Below are 21,727 nucleotides of genomic sequence, written 5' to 3' on the forward strand. Positions count from 1 at the left end.
GCGCCGCGCCGCCACCAAGAAGAACCCAAAAAGCAGTAGAAGAAGCGGACCATTACTTGGGACCGAGCTCGACGTCGCCGCCTTCACCGGCAGAAACCCGCCGGCGTTTCGAGTTCCGAGCAAGCAGCGAATTCCCCAAAATGGAGGTCGTCTGTCCGATCGACGAGAAGCGCGCCCCCGAAATCTCCGCCCTTCTCCGACCTCCTCCTCCCCGCGAAATCCAGGTACATTCCTCTCCGCTGCTTCTCCATCGATCCTTTGGAAGTAGCAGTTGTCACCGTTGAAGGAACGAGTCGCTTCTGCGTTCATTCCGCACTCATTCTTTCCGAAGTTCAGTTTGTTTAGAATCAGTGGAGATTTAAGAGCATCGAGTGACGGTAGGGTCGTTCACTGGATAGGGTTTTACCTCGGATTCATTGCGCTCCGTTCGGTAGATTTTCGCAATTTTGCCCCCCTCCGCTTTTCTCCCGCCCTTTTCGGCTTCCACGGTTGTCTGAAAATTTGTCTGCTCAGGATTACTTCGACCAGCTTTTAGCCTCGCGGGAGGGCTGCCGCCTCAAGGTGAAGCAAGATGGCGAGTTCGGGAAAGGTTTGACCAAGTCTCCTGCTCGATACAAAGTTGTGTTTTTTTTATGAGTTTCTTATGCTCGGCGTTGTGCTACTATCTGGGCGAGTTCTCGAATTTGACTGTTGTCTCTTGTTTGGCGTGGGATCACTTCGCAGACTTTTAATCGTTCAGAGGTAGTTGATATCCCCGAGGATGACAAGTTGCTGTTGTGAAATCGGTTGTGTTGTTGGCGACGTGTTTCACTTGTCGTCCATTTCCATTGATAGTCATCAGGAAAAATTTGCGAGTGCATGAGTGCCGATGGAATGAGATGAATTGTGCAAACAAATGACATCAACCTGAAAGCTGCAGACTTTACTTAAACACCAAGAAATGCAAGATGCGTCCTAGCGCATGATGAGGGAAATAAAAGAAGAATCTCCGTGTACTCTGTTGTTTTCTGTAGTCATGTGAGAAAGTAAATCCATTGTTCGGCCTAATTAGAAGTGTCCATTCTAGGCACATAATTTGCTCTGTGATAACCTGTGTGCAGTGCCACTTGCTATCACTTTACATTATGTTGTTTCTCCATTATAATTATGTAGTTTCTGATCCAGCAAAATGATCTCAAGTTTCAAAAAATTCATGCACTGTTGAATTAAATTGTTTTTTGCATAGTAAATGCGATGAAGGTGCTCTTGCAAAGTGGCTTCTACAGTCTGCCTTTCTACCATTGAGCATCTGTTGGATTATTGTTTTCCAGGTGTTTATGCCGATGTGGATTTTAAAGAAGGGGAGCTTCTTTTAAGGGATCAAATGCTTTTTGGGTGTCAACATCCCTCAAATAAGGTTTTTGCTGGCATGGATTCTAATGTGCACTTGTCAGGACCTTTGATCATGCACAATCTAACGCTTCCTTTTCTTTTGTTATTGCAGATTGATTGTCTGGTATGTAGCTTCTGTTTTCGCTTTATTGGGACATTAGAACTTCAAATCGGAAGAAGATTGTTTTTTCAAGATTTAGGTCTCTCTTCAAGCCATGGATGTGATACTGGTTCGTGCTCAGATGTTTCAAATGATCATGGTGCATCTGACTCATCTGATGGAGAAGACATCACGGATGAGGAAAGTTACGATGACTCTCGTGGATGTGCTTCAGGAAGCAAGAGAGCAAAAGTTCCTCTGCCCAAGGAAATCGTTGAATCATTGATGAATGGTGAAATTGTATTGCCATACTCGGACAAATTTTCCTCGCCACCGGTTATTCCATGTTCCGGGGGATGTCAAGAAGCTTACTATTGCAGGTACGTGGCTTTGATATACTTTTTTAACTGAGATTTGGGTCTCTCACTATTTTCCTGCTTAGAAGCAAGTTGTATTAGTATGAAAAGGACCAAAAGCATGAGTATGGAAAGCAATCTACATATGTTTTTGATTTCAATGGTAATTTGTTAATGTATGCTCAAAGAGGCCACTTTCCAAGAGGAGAAGGTGCTTTGCTTAGTCTTGGCACCAAAAGTTTTGAATTGCAAATCCGGAAATTGAATTTAACAACTGAGTTCTGATTTGTATCAGCAGTATTGCCATTATGTTTTTGAGTCACATGTTCTGATGTTTTATTTTCTTACGCCGTGTATAATGCTTGCTGTAATTATGTTTTTTTATGGGGCTACTCCGTGGATTAGTTCATTTAGTAATGTCAACAATCCTCTTTAGCAAAGTGTGTGCAGATGCTGACTGGAATTCATTTCATTCTTTACTGTGCACTGGAGAGAAGTCAGAAGCGTTTTCCGCAAAGGCTCTTCTCCAATTCACCCAACATGCTAACGGTAAAGCCCTTAAATCTGTATTGTTGATAGGTTTCATTTTTTTTAATTTGTTGTCTATTTCTATTGATCCTTCTTCTTCATTTTTTCTTTTCACTGCAGAAACAAATGATATTTTCATTCTGGCAGCCAAAGTATGTTTCTTCTCTAAGTAGTTTCCATGTTTCTTAATCCCACTTCCTACGTTTCATTTCCCAACCCTATTTCTTGTAATTTTTTCTGGTGATGCAAAATGAATTTGTTCTTCTAGTAAAGGAACCTTTTGCTGCAGTTTTTTCTTTGACGCTTACTCATATCTTAATGTTGGGCATCTTTTCGAGATTGACTATGATTTCATCTAATGAAATAGGGCGTCACTCAACTACTTGTTCTTTCTGTTAGGGATTGGTAAAGGAGAAATAGGGTGGATAATCATGCTTGAACTATATGAACTGCCAAAAACAATGATATTGACTATTGACGTTAACGATTCATTATGTACCATCTTGTCAAATTGCCTTCCTGGTCGGGAATAGGTGGCTAAGTGAGGCATTGAAATTCCTATGTTATGCTTTATCTGAGGTCTTGCTATAAGACTGTTGTGCTGGGGGGAAATATACTTTTTGTTACATTATCCTAATTTAGTTCGGCATGGTCAACTTGTATGTCTATCTGGGTGACCCACCTGGTGAGAAAATGCTAGGTGGTTGTTGTTGTATGTAAAAAATATTATAATGTCATGCTTTATTATCACAGAACAAGTGGATCATAGAATATTATCATGTTCTTAAACTGTTTTAAGTTCTCGGTTGGTAGTGAGTATACCATGCACAAAGCAAAGTTTATGTCGTAACAAGGTTATAGATATACCTCGATTTTCATCCGCAGATCTCTACTGCACATGTTTAATAGAGCTGGTGTGGATAGCCAATACATTGGTTGTCATTTTTCAGGCAATTGCATACACTATATTAAGGTATAGGAAGTCAAAAGCAATTTTTCTGAGTAGTTATACGAAGGACACGGCTCATGTTATGGACAACTTTCATATGCCCTTACTTTTAGAAGCATGGAAGCCAATATCAGTCGGTCACAAGAGAAGGTAAGTTTTCTCTCATGTTTTGCCTATTCAAGAATTATTTGTCAAACAGGTGAACTTACTCACGACCAATAATTGCATTTAGGTGGTGGGAATGCATAGCATTGCCGGAGGATGTTGATCCTTCTGATGAAGCTGTATTTAGGATGGAAATTAAAGAGCTTGCCTTTAAGGTAAAGAAATTTATTCTAGATGTTGCATCTTAAGAGGATTATATTGGGTTTCGACCAAAAAAAAGAAAAAAAAAAGAGGATTATATTGGGTATTTTAGCCAATCTTGCTTTTAGTTGTTCACTGTGTGATAGTTAAATGATGAATATGAACGTCCATTTTGTGACTGATTGGAGATTTGATATTGGAAAGAAAAGATTTGGACTGGATAAAAGACTCCAGTTTTCTGTGACAATATAAAAAATGATAATTAAATTATGAATGTGAACCTCCATTTCGTGACTGATTGGAGATTTTGAAAGTCCCGTGCTGGTTTGTGTTTAGGTAATTGAATATTGGTATCTAAATAAATGATCATTCTGCTTCTTATGAGGCTGCTCCTATAGCAGTGTTCGTTCGTGATGCTTGATCATCAGTTTGTTGGTTGCATTCCACTCTTTAGTTATTCTTCTTTACCTTTCCATGCTTAGTTTGCTAATAGTATTCGTTATGTGGCAAGGTGAAATGGACACAGGGCCAACTACTCCCAACATCTTTTCTTAAATGGATTGGCACCCCCTTGGGTGCCTCTTAGTGAATTTCTTTTTGCTTATTTAAAAAATAGAAATCTCAACCGCTTGATCATCCTAAGTGATGCCATTTTTAGTTTTTGGGTTGTTTTGATCTGTGAAAGATCACCACCATTCTCAAACATCTTTCGGAAGTTTAAATGGGGATCAGTGGTCATTCCAGGTTGCTCATTCTAAAAGGTGGCCTCTAGATACCTTCTACCTCTTTTCTAGAGAAATTCAAATAGTCAATTTTTGAGAAAAGAGAAAATGCTGTCTTTTTCTCTTTTCATCACTTTGCATGTCAGTGATCTTCTGCATCTATAGTCACTTTCCTGATAATCCCTTTTTTTCTTTTTTCAGTCATTGCAACTCCTGAAGGCAGCTATCTTTGACAAAGAATGTGAACCATGTATCCTTTTAAGAACCCTCAAAGTTTGCTGATTATCAGTTATCTTTTTTTTTTTGGCTTGGTACTATAGTATGTGAGGTTCGATTCCTTGACTCTACAAAGTATTCTCACTTGACATTTATGGGCATATCATTGGAATGTTTGAGCTGAATAATCTGTAAGTTTTTAACTTATCAAGGGTTGAATATTTCCTACTTTCTGAGTCTTGAACTGTAGACTATATTTGAAATTATCCTTTCTTTCTCCATTTTCTTTTTGCATTGAAGCACATAGAAATAGAAGGTATGACATTTCTACTTTACATGAGAAAATTCAGTCGGTTGGGTCTCCTTGATATTGGTGACACGTGTTGTATGAATGCCTTACTATTGATAGTCTGCTTTGGGCATTTAAGAATCTTCTTTTTGGTTTTGGTATGTCACAGTGATCTGGTTGTAGCATCTCCTGTGGAAGATTACTTTTTGTATATCGATGATCTACCATATCCTGAGAAGGTATATGATGCACATTTCTGTCTTTGACATCCATTACAGAGTTTGGAAGTTTATGCATTTGCGATCATCTCTGTTGGCAGGAAGAAGCCAAGAAAGTATCTCAACCATATTTGGATGCCCTCGGTGATGAGTATGCAGTTTGTTGTGAGGGTATGCGAAACTTTAACTGTACAGACTTGATTAATCAACAAACACGGTTGTGTTTCTAGCTTGAAAAATCCCTCATCATACTAAATCCAATTGCTGTTCTAATCATGCCATTACTGGTTCGTGTATTCAATTAGGTACATCTGACAAGGCCTGAGCTGGACCACATCATTTCTGTCTTACTCTTCAGCATTTGATCTTTTTATTTATTGATGGGCTGCCATCTGATCTTTGACATGCATGCTGTGGGACTGGAATAAGCATACAATTATAACATGCTGTACAAAAACGTGACACCACATAGTTGATGACCGCATTTTAGCTAACAGGATAGGATAAGTTACCAGAGAAGCAACTTTAGAATATGAATATGTACATGAATTAGTAGGCTTTCCCAGTTTGAGAATGATGCATGCAGTCCTGCTTTGGTTTTTGTCCTGACATAAGCTTATCATGATGTCAAGTAAATTTTTTGTTTTTATTTTGCATTGTCCTCACATATACTCAGCAATTCCCTTTTCGTTAGATCTGCGATTTGTAATGTTTAATTATTTATGCCAGGTGTTATTGCTAATAATTAAATTCATGCTCCTCACATATACTAGGCAATTCCCTTTTCATTGGATCTGCGATTTGTATTGTTTAGTTATTTATGCCAGGTGTTATTGCTAATAATTAAATTCATACTTTCAGGCACGGCATTTTTCCCCTTGCAGAGCTGCATGAATCATTCCTGCCATCCTAATGCCAAAGCTTTCAAAAGAGAGGAGGTATAAGTAACCCTGTGCGCATTTAGTTTGTGACAGTGATGTCATTAACTCGGGGATGCAAAGGCTGATTTTAGAAACGGTTTACAAAGCTATGGCAAACTGCATAATGGGCAATGTATAAGCGCCCCATCGGAGTTTGGCCCACTAATCTTTAAAACAGTCTTTGCATCTCTAGCATTCTTCACGATTTTTTATATTATTGAAATGGTTTGAAATTTTGAATCCTTTTGAGCTTCAAGTTGACGTTATTCATATTTACTGAGATGGCCCTTCAATATGATTGACCTGACCTATCCCTATCAATAATTTTTTAAGATCAACCGCTTTGGTAGTTTGTAGATACAAATGTAGAGATTCACACAATGTTGCCTTTTATCCATAACTTGCATGTTCTGGGTTGGATAATCATTGACGAGATTCGCTTGTGCTTTTGAAACTTTAGACTGTTGAAGTCATGCCTTCTTCAACATAACATCATCTATATTTATTCTATGCTATGTCGAACCTATTCCTGTTCATGGACACCTGAGTGGGTGGAGAATGCAAATGATATGCGGCAGAAGTGATTTAATTGTTGCCGCTTTTTCAGGATAGAGATGGTCAAGCAACGATTGTGGCATTGAAGCCAATTTCTAAGGGAGAAGAGGTAATCTCATGTGGCTTTATCTGGCTGGTTAGCATATGCTTGGATGAATTTATGCCAGTTAGGTGAAAAGCAATGCAACTCTTTCTCTTATAGTGAGCATATGCCTAACTGAGGTTCAAGAAATCCTGAAATCTTGCAGGTCACCATTTCATACATAGATGAGGATTTATCCATTGAAGGGAGGCAGGCACTGCTTGCGGACTATGGTTTCACGTGCAAGTGTGCGAAGTGCCAAGAAGAATCTTAATGGACACTGATGCAATGTTTGCTCACATCACAAGTTATGGCTTAAGGGTTCAACTGTGGTCATGAAAGCTGTAACAACATAAGTATGACTTGATTATAGGTTATGGGTTATGTTTGATCAACTGATATCCATACATTAACTTCACGAGCCATTTTCTGTGAGATATAATGGGAATCTAACATATTCCCTTCAAAGTAATAATACAGATGAGATCAAAAAGAAAATGGAAAAAAAAAAGGCAACAAGAGAAGCAACAAAATTGTCCTAGGTGGACAATGGACATGGACTAATTCGTTAGATCGAATAATTAAATAGTATAGTAATATCAGTATTTCATTAATTTAAAAGTAAAAGTTCACACCATTAATTTTTTTTTCTGGTAAGGAAGTTCACACCATTATTTGTTCTTGTACTTTTCTATAATTATCTTTTTCTCTATATACATACTATTAATATATATTTCTTATTTTTCTTATTAAATGAAATAGTAATGGAAATATTTATTGAGGGTAGGTGTTATATAAAGGGTTAATATTGCAAAAAATCCAAAACTGATACGCTTGTGATAATTTTACTCCAAATTAATTTTTTGACCACCAAAAATCTGAAATTGACACTCGTGACAAATTTATCCTTAATTTATTTTCGTTAATTCTACTGTCAAACTACTTTGTTAAATGACACGTGGCAATTGACGATTGTACTAATTTTATGTTTTACTCTCCGTTTGTTACAAGCGTACCGGTTTATGATTTTTTGTGGTATTAATTCAATTTAATGAAAATTAATGAAGGGTAAATTTGTCATAAATGTACAAGTTCGGGAATTTTTGTGGTCAAAAAATTAATTTGGGGTAAATTTATCACAGGCGCATCAGTTTGGAGTTTTTCTTAATCAAAAAATTAATTTAAACTAAAATTATTATAAGTGCATTAATTTAAGATTTTTTATGATATTAATTTTTATATAAATTAATAAATGGTCAAGCAGGAATAGAAAGAATGTTGAGGGGATTGTTTAGCATTTTCCCACTGATGACATGACACGGTGATGTGACATGTGAATATCGATCAGCTGGAAAGGAATTGGACTGGTCAATATAGGCGGAAAGCGGGTTAAAGAATGAGCAGGAGTGACCTTACGCTGAAAGAAACAATTGACTGATGACAAAGCTAAGCTGAAAAGCACTTCCACAGTTCCACTAGTGCAATTTCTCGGACATTACGGGAAAAGAAAGAGAGTACAATAGTGACAAGACACCATATTTTGTTCTTAATACTTTTCTATAATTATCTTTTTCTGTTTATACATACTATTGATATATATTTCTTATTTTTCTTATTAAATAAATAGCAATAAAAAATATTTATTGAGAGCGGGTATTCTATAAATTAATAAATGGCCAAGCAGGAATAGAAAGAATGTTGGAGGGGATTATTTAGCATTTTCCCACTGATGACATGACACGGTGATGTAACATGTGAATATCGATGAGCTGGAAAGGACTTGGACTGGTTAACTTAGGCGGACAGCGGGTTAAAGGATGAGCAGGAGTGACCCCACGCCAAAAGAAACAATTGAATGATGACAAAGCTAACCTGCAAAGCACTTCCACTAGTGCAATTTCTCGGACATTACGCGAAAAGAAAGAGAGTTCAATATTGACAAGACACGCGGAAAGAAAGAGGGTGGAAGTTGCTGCTCAATAATCTTGCCTCCTCTTGCTGTGGAAATCTCCTCAAGGACCACAAAATTACTTCACCGGTAACGTCAGTCTTTGGGCATCAGATGGGGGACGAAGAGGCCAGCTCAGGGGCTGCGACCGGTGGCGACTATGACGTGTTTCTTGAGTGTTCGAAGATCCGACACTCGCAACGGATTCACATATTGCCTTTGAGTTCATAAGCGATGTAGGAATCCATATTTTTAGGGACGACGAGGAGTCACAATTGGGTGAAAATATCTTGGAGATCTTGTGAGCAGTAAAAAGCTTCCAAAAATATATTTCTGTTTTATCCAAAAACTTCGCTTCGAGTAAATGTTGCTTGCAAAAGCTGACACGGGTGTAGAGTGCACTTCCTACTTTACGATGTGGATCCCTCGTATGTTACTATCTACATGCGGATGAACTCCCAAAGTGTGCTTCAAGTGATTGGTTCAAATATCGCACATCTCTTATTCAAACTGTTTAGGTAAAGTCTTTGGGGGCAATACTTTACCCTCCCTTAAAAAGAATCTTTACTCGATACATGTGGAAAAAGTGATTTATGTATATCCATTATCAACATAGAGGAGGATTACCCTTAGAAGAGAGGTAGGCACTACTTGCTCACTTTGGTTTCACGCGCAAATCCTCGAAATGCGAAGAAAAATCTTAATAGACATTAAGTTTGCATCTAATGTTTGCTCACACCACACATATTATTTTATAAGGGTTCAACGATGATCGTGAAAGCTGTAACAATGAGATGATAACTTTGTCAAGCATTTTGACATAATTACGGCTCAATTAATGGTTACGTTTGATAGACATATGTAAGAGTACATCCATATCCATTTACTTCCCCAGCCATTTTCCTCGAGACATTTGGGGAATCTAACATATTTTCTTGAACGCAGAGGAAAAAGAACGAAAAAGGGAAAGGGAACATGAGGCAACAAGAGAAGCAACAGAACCGAAGCAAGGTGGAGGACAATCGAAATAGAAATTCAGACTATTCGCTCAATCAACCCGCTAGAAGATTCCGCCTGTTGGATTGGGGATTATTTTAGCATATTTCCCACAACTTTTGTCAAGAAGATGACGTGACACGTGATGGTAAATATTGACAAGCTGACGCGGACTTCGATGAGTGAAACCTGGGGAAAGGAAAGAAAGTGAAATAAGGAGTGGGAGTGACCTTCGCGGAAAGGAGGAGCCCTCACGCGGAAACCAGCTGAAAAGGGCTTCAGTCATAGACCTTATACGCGGAAAGAAAGAGAGTGGAAGTTGCTACTCTTCTTAATCGCGCCTCTGGCTTGTAGAAATCTCCTCAAGACAAATCGGGTGCTAGGTTGTGATCCAAACACGTCCGATCCCATCACGACCTCGATATGTGGAATCGTCTTGCGCTATACGTTATGAGATTCCTGGATATGTGGAGTCGTCTGGCGCTAAACGTTCTGAGATAGCTTGGGACACATGATCCAAGCCCGGGACCAGAAATTGAAGTCAACGGTAACATCAATCTGTGTTGTCAGATGGAGGACGAAGAGGCCGACTCAGCAACTGCAACTGGTGGCAACTACGATGTATTCTTGAGCTTTCGAGGACCCGACACTCGCAATACATTCACGGATTTCCTTTATGTGTACATGAGCGATAAAGGAATCCGCGTTTTTAGGGATGAGGAGGATTTACGACCAGGTGAAAAGATCTCGGAGATCTTGCAAGCAATAAAAAGATCCCAAATATACATTCCTATTTTCTCCGAGGGTTACGCTTTGAGTAAATGGTGCTTGCGAGAGCTAACATGCATGGTGGAGTGCACTCGCCAATTCCCAGGGAAAGAGATACTACCCGTCTTTTACGACGTGACTCCCTCGGATGTTAAGCTTGAAACGGAGCTGTACGAAAGCGCCCTAAAGGAGCATGAGAAGGACCAAGATTTCACTAGAGTGAATTCATGGAAGGAGGCTCTGAAAACGGTGGCTACAATCAAAGGATGGCATATAAAGGATAAAAAGTATTGACATCATCTTCGTTTATTTATCTATTTATTTATTTATTGGACTTTTGTTAGATCTACCCTTCCGATCTGTATTAGAACAGGAGCGCACATAAGCACGCAGATTTGTGTGCATCATTTTCTACAACTAGGCCAAGACTATTTACATGCTGATGAACTCCCAAAGGGTGCCTCAAGTGATTGGTTCATGTACGGACATATCTCTAAGTTAAATTGTTTAAGTAAACTCTTTGGGGGCAATACTGACCACCCTTGAAAGAGAAACCTTACACGGTGTATGTGGAAAGAGTGATTTATGTACAGCCATCGTGAATATCACATGAAAAATACATGTTCGGCACGCTAGTTATAATTATTTGCTTCTACTTGAAGTTCTAATTGCTTATATATAGTCTCATATGCTATGTTTCATGAAAATGGCAGGCAAGGCGAGCTCATTAACGATATCACTCAAAAGGTTTCACAAAAGATCGCAATAAGAAAAAGAGATTTGCCCACCAAGCTAATTGGAATTGATGATCGTATAGAAGCCATAGAGAAAATGTTACTGTGTGACACTAGTGACGTACGATTTGTCATAATCCATGGAATAGGTGGCATTGGAAAGACAACTCTTGCCAAGGCAGTTTTCAACCGTCTCTCTCCTCGATTTAAAGGTCACTCCTTCCTTTCGAACATCCGAGAATCACCTCCAAGCAGTGGCGTTATAAAAATGCAAAGAAAATTAGTAGCGGATCTTTTCGGTTTCTCACTTCTCAAAACCTTTGACTTTGAGGAAGGGAACAATATGATCAGAATGAGGCTACCTACCAAAAAAGTTTTACTTGTTTTTGATGGCATGGATGAAAATGATCAATTTATGCAACTAGCGAAGTATTGTACTTTATGTGGTCCAGGGAGTAGGATCATCATTACAACCAGAGAAAATAGTCTTTTTCCTGTGACCAAGGTGGAAGGATTGGAGGAAAATATCTCTGTACGGTCTACAAAGTTTTTGCTGTACGAAATGAAGGAAATGCATTTTGATCATGCTCTTCACCTTTTCAACAAGCTCGCCTTCAACACAGATTCAGCTCCACATGATCTTCATGATCTTTCAAGAGAAGTTGTTGAATTCACCGGACGACTTCCGTTGGCTCTTGAGGTGATAGGTTCACATCTCCGTTCCCAAAGTAAAAAGATGTGGATAAGCACACTGGAGAAGTTGAAGGAAGTGCCTAACGAAAAAGTCCAACAGAGGTTAAAGATAAGTTATGATGCACTTGAATATCGAGCGAAACAAATCTTTCTGGACATTGCGTGTTTCTTTTTTAACAAGAAAAAAACTAATCCAATGTATATGTGGGAAGATTGTGGCTTTTTCCCGGAAGTCGAAATTGAGGTCCTTATCAACAAGTCCTTGATCAAGATTGTTGATGGTGATAGAATATGGATGCATAATCAGTTAAGAGCTCTTGGAAGGGAAATTATTTGTGCCCAGGCAAGTACGAGCAACCCTATTTTATTCCTTCCTATGCTACTAGGCGTCCAAGCGGTCATTTCTCTTGCAAATTGCCTTCTCCATTTATCATTAGCTAGAAGCATGTGCCATAGAAAAAACTCGTGAATTAATTATGTTTTTCCTTGAAAGAGAAATTTGCCAATTCTCTTCTCTGTTTTTTTTTCGTCAATAAGTAGTGCACCCCATTTTTGCTTATTTAAATAAGGTAAAAATATCTGAAAACAATATAAATTAGGTTTAAAAGACCATTTGAACTTTCCATTACATAATCATACCAATACAATATGATGAGGTTTTCTTAATATAAAGCAGCAAAATATATCTTGTTCTATTTAGATAATGCACGTTCGAACCAAAAAAAAAACGTCTAAAGTTTTGTGACACTATTGGGTGTCGAGAGTACTATAAAAAAGTATTCTTTAAAAGGTTACGTTAGTAATTATTAATGTCTAATAAAACTGAAAAAAATTTCTCTTCAAAAATCTGATTCCAATTTAGTAAGCGGGGTCATGTTTCCTTTAACTCTCTAACGAGTTACTGTGAATTAAATCATGAGTGGATATGTGACACCGAGTTTCACAACTCTTGAATCCAAACTCGAAATCGCTAGTTGATGACTTAAACCGTAAATATTGATTACACAATCCTTCAAATAATACTAGAAAATTATTCTTTTGCACCAAAGTCTACAAACTTCAACTCCATCAAAATTGACTGCTAAAATTATAATCACGGAAGTTCTTACATCCACAAAAATAAATATAAAAAAAATATCCACCCTTCCGCTATGCGTTCTAATAAAATTAAACTCAACGTTCCTCAATCCTACCCAACATTGGCAAGAACTGTAAAAATAGGCCAGTTTCACTGCTCATTAAGCGGACTACTAGCTAAGTGAGCAACAAACATCACTTCCATATAATCAAAGACTGTCTTTATCATAGAGTAAACATTTTAATAAATATTAGAAATAACACTTCGAAGAAATATTATATATTTTCACGCAAAAGCATAAAGAATTATCAATTTCATAGAGATTAGTATTATATTTGATAATTAATGGAACCCAACTCATTGCTCAAGTCAAGAGACACAATTTAATACTATATTTTCCATCAGGGAACAGAGAATGCGGTAGCACTCCCACGACGAAGATCGGTACCCAATTTTACACGCACAGATTTTGCAAATCTCACAAACGTGAGGTTTCTTAAATTGGATGGAGGGAACTTTGCTGGAAACTTTGAGGATATCTTGTCGGAGCTAAGATGGTTTTGTTGGCGAAATTGTCCCCCAAAACTTGAAGCAAACAGCTTTGTGCTGAATCACCTAGTTGTTCTCAAGCTCTCAGGCAATATCATCATAGAAGAATGGAGCGGATGGGCTGAAATCATGGTACAATTTTACCTAATTCATCTCTTCTTTCCACTAATCATCTGGATATATAATGACATGCACCTATTTGCAATGCATATCGAAACGTGACAGTATTGAGTGTTTTTGCAGGTGGCAAGTAGATTGAAAGTTTTGACTCTCGCGGGATCTAAATCCTTTATCAAAACACCTAGCTTCTCTGAATTTGTGAGTTTGGAGAGATTGGTTCTGAAAGATTTCCCAAGGTTGACTGAAATTGATCGCTCGATTGGTAAACTAGAGCGGTTGAATTACTTGAAAATCAAATGGTGTCCGCATCTTGGAGGGTTGCCCGAGGAAATTGGTTGTCTAACTGCCTTGAGAGAGCTCATCTTAATCCAGGGTTGTAGCGTTCGTTTTCTGCCAAACTCTATCGGTAATCTAAGAGATTTGTCAAGGCTGGTAATGGAGGATTCAGGATTAGTTGAACTTCCGCACACCATCAAATGGCTAGTGGCTCTTGAGTACATGTCTTTGGTGAATTGCACGAGTCTAAATAGTTTGCCGAATGGTATTGGGAAGTTATGGTGGTTGACTGAGTTGGATCTATCTGGGACTACTATCAAGGAGCTACCTCCTTCGATTTGGAATCTCCAAGATCTGGCAATACAGATAAACAGTAGTGAGATAAGAACACCATGGGGACCTAAAGACGAAGCGGTGTGGAAAAGCACACCAAATAAGCGGACGGAAGTGCCCCTCCAAAGAATCCCCCAGAAGTTAATGTCGAGTTATGATGCACTTGGACATGAGGCGAAACAAATTTTTCTAGACATTGCATGTTTCTTTGTTAACAAGAAAATTTCCAATGCAATGTATATGTGGGAAGCCTGTCACTTTTGCCCGGAGGTCCAAATTGATGTCCTTATCAATGAGTCCTTGATTTCAAAAGATAATCTTGATAGAATACAGATGAATGATGAGACAAGAGATCTTGGGAAGGAAATTATTCGTCAAGAGGATATCCAAAATTCTGGATATCGAAGCGGATTGTGGTTTTCTGAGAATATCCGAAATCCTGGAGATCGAAGCAGATTGTGGTTTTATGAGAATATCCGAGATCGAAGCAGATTGTGGTTTTCTGAGAATATTCGAAATCCTGGAAATCGAAGCAGACTGTGGTCTTCTGTGATGGCTTTAGACGTGGTAAGAGCTAAAAAGGTAAGTACGAACAACACTATTATATTCCTCCCTACTCTTCTATACGTCTTAGAGTTCATCTCCCTTGCACATTCCCTTCTTCGTTTATTGCTAGCTTAGTAGCCCGTGTAATATAAAAGACTTGTGAATTAATTATGTTTTCCTTAAAAGAGAAATTTGCTAATTACCTGATTTTTCTCACCAATAAATAGTGCACCAATTTTCCAAAGTATTTAAATAAGATAAATATATCTGAACTCAATAGAAATTTTGTTTAAAAGACCATTTGAACTTTTCCATTACATGTTCATACCTATACAATTTATCTTTTAACTTTACAATTTTTCTGATTGATATATGATGAGGTTTTTCATATAAAGTAGCAAAATCTATCTTGTTCTATCTAGATACTGCACATCGAACCCAAAAAAAAAGTATCTAAGGTTTAATGAGCGATTGAAAAAGACATTCACATCCAAAAGGAATTGGAGATAATCCTTTTTATCCGTTCCTTGATCCACAAATATCAAATTACAAACCTCGCTTAATCTCCGATATAAGCATCCCATGCAACAACTAAAGAGATCGTCTCCTTATGAATCTTAACTTCTCCTCATTTTTACTTCCATATTCATCGAAGGATGCTTCTACTTCAATTTCAAATTTCCATAACATCTAATCAAACACATAAATTCGCCCATAATTAAGGGCATTATAAACAACTATTTCTTCTAATAATCCACAAAATATCTAGAACCTTATCAAAGATGGAAATCTTGATTATTTTTCGTAGTTACTAGCTATTTATCTCAAATAAAATGCAAGACCTTACATTAGAACTAGATGTAACGGGCAGGGAAGTAATTCTTAGATGATTTTGTGGGTAGGAGAGCTATAATGATTTCTTGGAGGCTGATTATGCTTTATGGTTCTAGAAAAGTTATTTGTGAGGTAAAGATTTTCTTATATTTTCGAGGATTGACATTCTGTCTATTTTTTCCTTTTTTTGGCGTTGATCCCCTTAAAATTTGCGATAGATAGTTACTAAACTATATGAATAATCATCAATATTTCCATCTTTTATAAAGTTGTAGGTATTCCGTGGATTATTGGAAGAAATAGTTATAATTCCTTTGATTATGGATTGTTGGAGGGCGTATTTAAGTTTGCAATTAGATGTTATTGGAAATCTAAGGTAAAAGTGTTAGAAAAGTTCTAAGCCTATTGCATTTGTGTCAATTTAGTTCTAAGCCATTTTTTAGTGCCAATTTAGTCCTAAACCTTTTAACCTGTACTAATTTAGTCTTTTCGACTAATTTTGGCCGAATATTACTGACGTGAATGCCGGCCGACCTATTTGGCATGAGTGATGCTGATATGGACAACTTTTAATAATATTTTAATATTTTAGAATTATTTATTTATTTATTCTTTTTATTTATTTATTTTCTTTCTTTTTCCTTTTTTTTTGTCGGCGACCGGCTGGAGGAAGAAGGGAGGGGAGGAAAAAAAAAGAAAAGAAAAGAAAAGAAAATAAAAAATAAATAAATAATCGAAAACATATTAAAATATTATTAAAAGTTATCCACGTCAGCACCGCCCGTTCCACGTAGGCCGACCGGCATCCACGTCAGCAATATCCGGTAAAAATTAGCCGGAAAGACTGAATTGGCATTATGTCAAGGTTTAGGACTAAATTGGCACCAAAAAAAGGTTTAGGACTAAATTGACACAATTGCCATAGATTTAGGATTTTTCCGACACTTTTTCTGGAAATTTGAAATTGAAGTAGAAGCATCCTTTAATAATGGTGGAAGTGAGAAAGAGGAGAAGTTAAGATTCATAAACAGATGGTTTCTTTCGATGTTGTGTGGGATGCTTATAATGGAGATTAATCTAGGTTTCTAATCTGATATTTAGGGAGGGAAAAACAGATTAACTGTAATTTCCTTTGGATGTGAACGTCTGTGATTTAAGGAGACATAAATAATATAGGAATTTAATTTCTTGCAAAGTCGAAGTTTTTGTGGTTAGAAGAATATTATCGGATGACTATTGGAATTTACAGGTACAGATAAAGTTTGTGGTTGTTCTGATTTTTGTATTATGCCAATTCTAGACGTAGAGTTAGGTGTAGACATATATGCTATGGTTTTAACTTTAAAAAAAAGAGAAAAAGAAAAAAGAGGAGAAAAGGTTTAATTGGGGTACAAAAGGAATGGTCTGGGGTTACGGAGAAGAATGGTATTTATTCGGGTTGATTCCAGGAGGTAGGTGGCTCTCTAGTACTTCTGATATTCCATTGAATTATTCATAATGTAAAAGTGAAATTATTTTGCCCATCGATAGCTTTTTTATATATTACTATTAGGAAAAAATGTTATTTTAGTTAATGTGTGCTTTTATTTTTGCTAATGATCTACCTATGTGATAATTACACAATATGAAAATTGAAATTTATAAGTGTGCATAGTTCAATTCTGTTTTGTGGCTTAACCACGATATGGTTTTTGGGCTTTGTCGCCTAACGAAGTGCGACTGTAGTGTTTGACTTGAGCAATGAGTTCGGATCCATACTAAATAGATATAGTATTGATTTCTATGAAATTTGATATATCTTTATTGTTTGAAATTGGGCATAATTGATGATTGAATTTATGCTTTGATATGAAAAGGTTAATACCACGAAAAATTCTAAACTGGTATATTTGTAACAAATTTACCCAAAATTAATTTTTTGATCACAAAAAACCCCAAACTGGTACATCTGTGACAATTTTACCCCGAACCATTTTTTTGACCACAAAAAATCCTAAACTGGTATATGTGTGACAATTTTACCCCGAACTAATTTTTTGACAACCGAAAATCCCAAACTGGTACACCTGTGACAAATTTATCATTCGTTAGTTTCCGTTAAATTTTACTGTCAAATTGCTAAGTTTAATGACACGTGGTAGTTGACAGGTGTACCCGTTTAGGGTTTTACCCCTATGTTTGTCACAAGTTTTATCAATTTGTGATTTTCATGATATTAATCCAATTTAATGGACACTAACGGAGCGTAAATTTGTCATAAATGTACTAGTTTGGGGTTTTTAGTGGTCAAAAAATTAGTTTGGGTTAAAATTGTTATAGGCGTACTAGTTAGGGGTTTTTGGTGATTAAAAAATTAGTTCGGTGTAAAATTGTCACAAGTGTATCAGTGTGGGGTTTTTGGTGGTCAAAAAATTAGTTTGGGGTAAAATTGTTATATGTGTACCAGTTTGGGGTTTTTCGTGGTATTAATCCTATATGAAAATATATACTATTTTTTCGAGCTATTATTTTGAATAATATTAAATATTTGTACCATACTAATGATTGTATTTGATTCCATGGAAGTTGTTAGAGCCAACACAATAACCTAAATGGGGGTGAAAAGATTGTTTAAATAGATCAAAAACTTTTCGTGGAATGCTTGTCAGAATACTTTAGTAGACGCAAAAACAGTTAAATCAATGTGGATGCTTGTATCAAACGGATATGTAAATGAGATAAAAGAGATATAAAACTTTGCAAGCAACTATATAGTAGAGTGATTCATAAGTCAATATCCACCCCAAATAGTATTCTCCTCATGTGGTCACTCAAAATATTTATCTTAAGGGCATGGCGCATGTGACACAGTCAGTTCATTACATGAAAAGAACTAAAAAGTGTATGTATATGCACGATGTTGCGTATACTTGTGATACTATTAGTGGCTATTAACTTCGTTTTCCTACTTGTCAGGGAGCAAAAAATGTGGTAGCACGCACACTACGGAGAACAAGACTCTATTTTACACTGGAAAATTTTGCGAATTTCACGAATGCGAGGTTTCTTGAATTGGACGGAGGGAACTTTGCCGGCAACTTTGAGAATATTTTGCCAGAGCTAAGATGGCTTTGTTGGCGAAATTGTCCTTCGCAACTGCAAGCAAACAACTTTGTGTTGAATCACCTAGTTGTTCTCAAGCTTTCAGGCAATATCACCACAGAAGAATGGAGCAGATGGGTCGAAATCATGGTACAATTTCACCTGATTCATTTACTCTTTCAACTAATCATCTGAATAAGTGATGACATGCACCTATTTTGCAATGCATATGAAGCCTTGACAGAATTAAGTTGGTTGCTGTTTTGCAGGTGCCAAGTAAACTGAAAGTTTTGCAACTTGCGCGATCTAAATCCTTAATTAAAACACCTTGCTTCTCTGAATTGATGAGTTTGGAGAGATTGGTTCTGAAAGATTTCCCAAGGTTGGCCGAAATTGATCGCTCGATTGGTAAACTAGAGCAGTTGATTTACTTTAAAATCAAACGTTGTCCGTGTCTTAGAGAGTTGCCCGAGGAAATAAGCTGTGTAAGTGGCCTGAGAGAGCTCATCTTGATAGAAAATTATCGTGTTCGTTATTTGCCAGACTCCATCAGTAATTTAAGACTTTTGTCAAGGCTAGTAATGGAGGCTGTAGGATTAGTTAAACTTCCAGACACAATTAAAGGGCTAGTGGATCTTGAGTACTTGTGTTTGGCGAATTGTACGCATCTAAAGTCGCTGCCGGATGCGGTTGGAGAGTTAAAGTCCTTGACTGAATTGGATCTATCTGGGACATCTATCGAGGAACTGCCTCCTTCGCTTTGGAACCTCGAAGGTCGGACATTATTGATAAAACTGTAGTAAGACAAAAACACGACTGATGGGGTGTCGGTTTCTCATGCAAGGTATCGAGTATCGCTTGGACCCTGGAAGAATACTGGAACCAGATGACCGGTTCAAAGATGCAATATTCTCTGTGAGACTCCCAGACTATCCAATGGAAATCTTAATCAGGGGTCGAGTACAGTTGTAACGCCAGGATTTCATGAGCATCACTTTTCAGGAAGGTGCCCACCTAAGATTTCAGCGAGGGTCATCTTTTCTGGCGTATCAGATTTGGGGATAGATATTGCTGCGGAATTCCCACTTTGGGACACCGGGATAATGAGCTCATCTGAACCAATTCTGTACTTGAAAAATCTGATTTTAATGCTTGCGTCCTGGTTGGAAAGAAAGCGGGTATCCAAGTGGATGCATGACTTTCAAAGAAAAAACGAGGTACTGCTCTCTTTAGAATTCTGCAATCATTGTATGTCTATAACCTCGGAGAACGGAGGATTCAGTCCCAGTCTGCTTTGTTTGGAAAGTGTTGATCCGTCTCCACAGATTTCCGTTATGGTTTCAATGACCTTATGTGAAGATAGGTATACTACGGTGGAGAATCTGGAGATCTTAACCAAATTCTCACTCCCAAGCTTGCGGTCTCACTCTCTGCTACTGCAAAGTCCTTGCTCGAGCGAAAAACTCCAATATTCCATTAGAATGTTCAACTTTTGGCATGAGAAGGCCACTCAGGTCCATGGTTCCGCGTCAAGAAGAAGCTTCAAGAACTGCATGCTTCTCCTACTGAGAAAAACACGCTGGGGTAGATCGAGAGACGAGGAAGCGAAATCTATCAGATCGGTTATGTTTGGATAATACTTAGATAAGCGTTTGCTGATGTATTCGGGCTACTTCTATGCTTGCCAGTACAGTTTGAGCCCGCTTCCTAAAACAAAGCTGAATTATTGTCACTACGTGCTAGAACAGGCTTTTGCGTTCCTTGATGGCCCACTTGATTTTAAGCAAAAGACTCGCCTGATAAGGGAATCTGTCTTGGTCGTGGAGTGGTTGCGAGAGGCCATCGATGTAGAAACACCAACAGTGCAAGAAGCCTATCAATTCTTCAAAGATATGTACACTCGCATGTTCTGTTGAACCGCTACGCCCGGAGGAGAGGTCATCATCACAAGTAAGCCCGTCTTTTCTTCTTGTCTCTGGCTTTTCCCTGATTCCCTATCCACCAGACAAAAGAAGTCTCCGCCCGGATATTGTACCGAGTGATACACCTTACCCCTTTCGGCTATCTTCTTCTTCTTGATGATCTTTATACCGTAGATTGATTTTCAGTGAACTGACAGGCTAACTGATAATTGACGGTCATTCGTGCAGGACTTTGGATGCAGATTTTCATAAATTGCCAAATTGGAGGGACTTCATGAATCTGCTCTTCTGCCACATCATCTTGAAGTGCAGGTTCTTCTGTTGTAGGAGGACCATCATCTTGGTCAACTCCCCCTTCATCAAGGATAGTGGTAGAGGTAATGTTTGCAGATCGACTTCAGTTCTGGAATCTGACTTTGGCTTCTCGATGTTCACGAAATCACGAATACTAAATCATGGCTCCTGATAATTTTCTTTTCCACTGGATCCTACAACCTGTAATCAGAATCTTCATGAGCAGAACCCAGTAGGATGCACTATTTGGACTTCACAGCAAGCTTCGACCTCCCATCGCACCGGATGCACACAAATACTCTAGCAGCGAAACACTCTCAAGTGCTTGCAAGAGACATTTGTCCCTGTCCAAACTCTTTCTAGTACTTCACCATTTAAATGAGTTGAAGGAGAAAGGTCGATCAAATCCACTGCAGTTCTCATTGCCTCACCCCAAATGGATTGGGGAGTTTAACATGAAAAAATGGTGCACCGAATTCTCCCGAAATGGTGCAGTTCATTTGCTCTGCAATACCGTTCTGTTGTGGAGTCTTTGGAGCAATCTTCTCCAACCTGATGCCATGATTTCTGCAGAACTTCTCAAAAGGGACCTCGGCCATCGTTACCTGCATAAACACATCTCATCTTCCTTCCCACTGCCCTCGACTTGAAACTGCTTGAATACACGAGTACTTTATCCTTGGCTTCAAAGCAAATAAATCTTTTCTAGAGTAATCATCAGTAAGTGTAACAAAATATAGTGCAGCACCAAAAGTTCTAGCATCCATCGTGCATACATCAGCGTGAACAAGCTCTAGTGCATGCGATCTTCTAGAAGGATAAGAACTACGAAATGCAGCTCTATGTTGTTTGCAGCTAGACAACGAGTTTTAAAGCAGCATCTTTCGAAGGCAGGATTTTCTTTCTGGCAAGGATTTGCAGTCCCTTCTCGTTCATGTGGCCA

General features: G+C 38.0%; 2 protein-coding genes and 1 pseudogene across 3 annotated transcripts; all 3 read left to right on the top strand.

Moving 5' to 3' along the window:
- Positions 1 to 3: 3 nt before the first annotated feature.
- Positions 4 to 7,007, top strand: LOC115680050 (histone-lysine N-methyltransferase ATXR2). 2 transcript variants are annotated; one of them, XM_030603810.2, is made up of 15 exons: positions 5 to 224; positions 514 to 589; positions 1,311 to 1,396; positions 1,484 to 1,851; positions 2,264 to 2,376; positions 2,476 to 2,507; positions 3,306 to 3,454; positions 3,537 to 3,624; positions 4,534 to 4,582; positions 4,685 to 4,739; positions 5,007 to 5,076; positions 5,157 to 5,226; positions 5,917 to 5,993; positions 6,583 to 6,639; positions 6,779 to 7,007. In XM_030603810.2, the coding sequence occupies exons 1-15, from the start codon at positions 141 to 143 to the stop codon at positions 6,884 to 6,886; spliced, it is 1,482 nt and encodes a 493-aa protein (XP_030459670.1). In that variant the 5' UTR covers positions 5 to 140; the 3' UTR covers positions 6,887 to 7,007. The 2 variants fall into 2 exon arrangements, with proteins under 2 accessions (XP_056171307.1, XP_030459670.1); XM_056315332.1 differs by lacking the exons at positions 5,917 to 5,993; positions 6,583 to 6,639; positions 6,779 to 7,007 and adding an exon at positions 5,361 to 5,730 and having other exon boundaries at positions 4 to 224; positions 5,157 to 5,272.
- Positions 7,008 to 9,250: 2,243 nt separating this feature from the next.
- Positions 9,251 to 19,368, top strand: LOC115680057 (disease resistance protein L6-like). The gene is made up of 5 exons (XM_056315333.1): positions 9,251 to 10,611; positions 11,038 to 12,094; positions 14,615 to 14,689; positions 18,443 to 18,718; positions 18,838 to 19,368. Exons 1-5 carry the CDS (start codon positions 10,127 to 10,129, stop codon positions 19,366 to 19,368), a joined length of 2,424 nt encoding a protein of 807 aa, XP_056171308.1. The 5' UTR covers positions 9,251 to 10,126.
- A 19-nt stretch (positions 19,369 to 19,387) lies between these two features.
- LOC130139185 (uncharacterized) lies at positions 19,388 to 20,956 on the top strand (annotated as a pseudogene).
- Positions 20,957 to 21,727: the final 771 nt, after the last annotated feature.

This window comes from Syzygium oleosum, unplaced genomic scaffold, assembly GCF_021117445.2.
Source record: "Syzygium oleosum isolate NSW1041296 unplaced genomic scaffold, Sole_v2.1 Sole_v2.10, whole genome shotgun sequence".
Taxonomy (NCBI): domain Eukaryota; kingdom Viridiplantae; phylum Streptophyta; class Magnoliopsida; order Myrtales; family Myrtaceae; genus Syzygium; species Syzygium oleosum.

Excerpts from the sequence above, each read along its gene's own strand:
- LOC115680050 (XM_030603810.2), top strand. The coding sequence starts at position 141 with ATGGAGGTCGTCTGTCCGATCGACGAGAAGCGCGCCCCCGAAATCTCC. Across the intron at positions 1,397-1,483 it reads GTCAACATCCCTCAAATAAG|ATTGATTGTCTGGTATGTAG; the intron begins GTTTTTGCTGGC and ends TTGTTATTGCAG. Across the intron at positions 5,077-5,156 it reads ATCTACCATATCCTGAGAAG|GAAGAAGCCAAGAAAGTATC; the intron begins GTATATGATGCA and ends CTCTGTTGGCAG.
- LOC115680057 (XM_056315333.1), top strand. The coding sequence starts at position 10,127 with ATGGAGGACGAAGAGGCCGACTCAGCAACTGCAACTGGTGGCAACTAC. Across the intron at positions 14,690-18,442 it reads ACGTGGTAAGAGCTAAAAAG|GGAGCAAAAAATGTGGTAGC; the intron begins GTAAGTACGAAC and ends CCTACTTGTCAG. Across the intron at positions 18,719-18,837 it reads GCAGATGGGTCGAAATCATG|GTGCCAAGTAAACTGAAAGT; the intron begins GTACAATTTCAC and ends GCTGTTTTGCAG.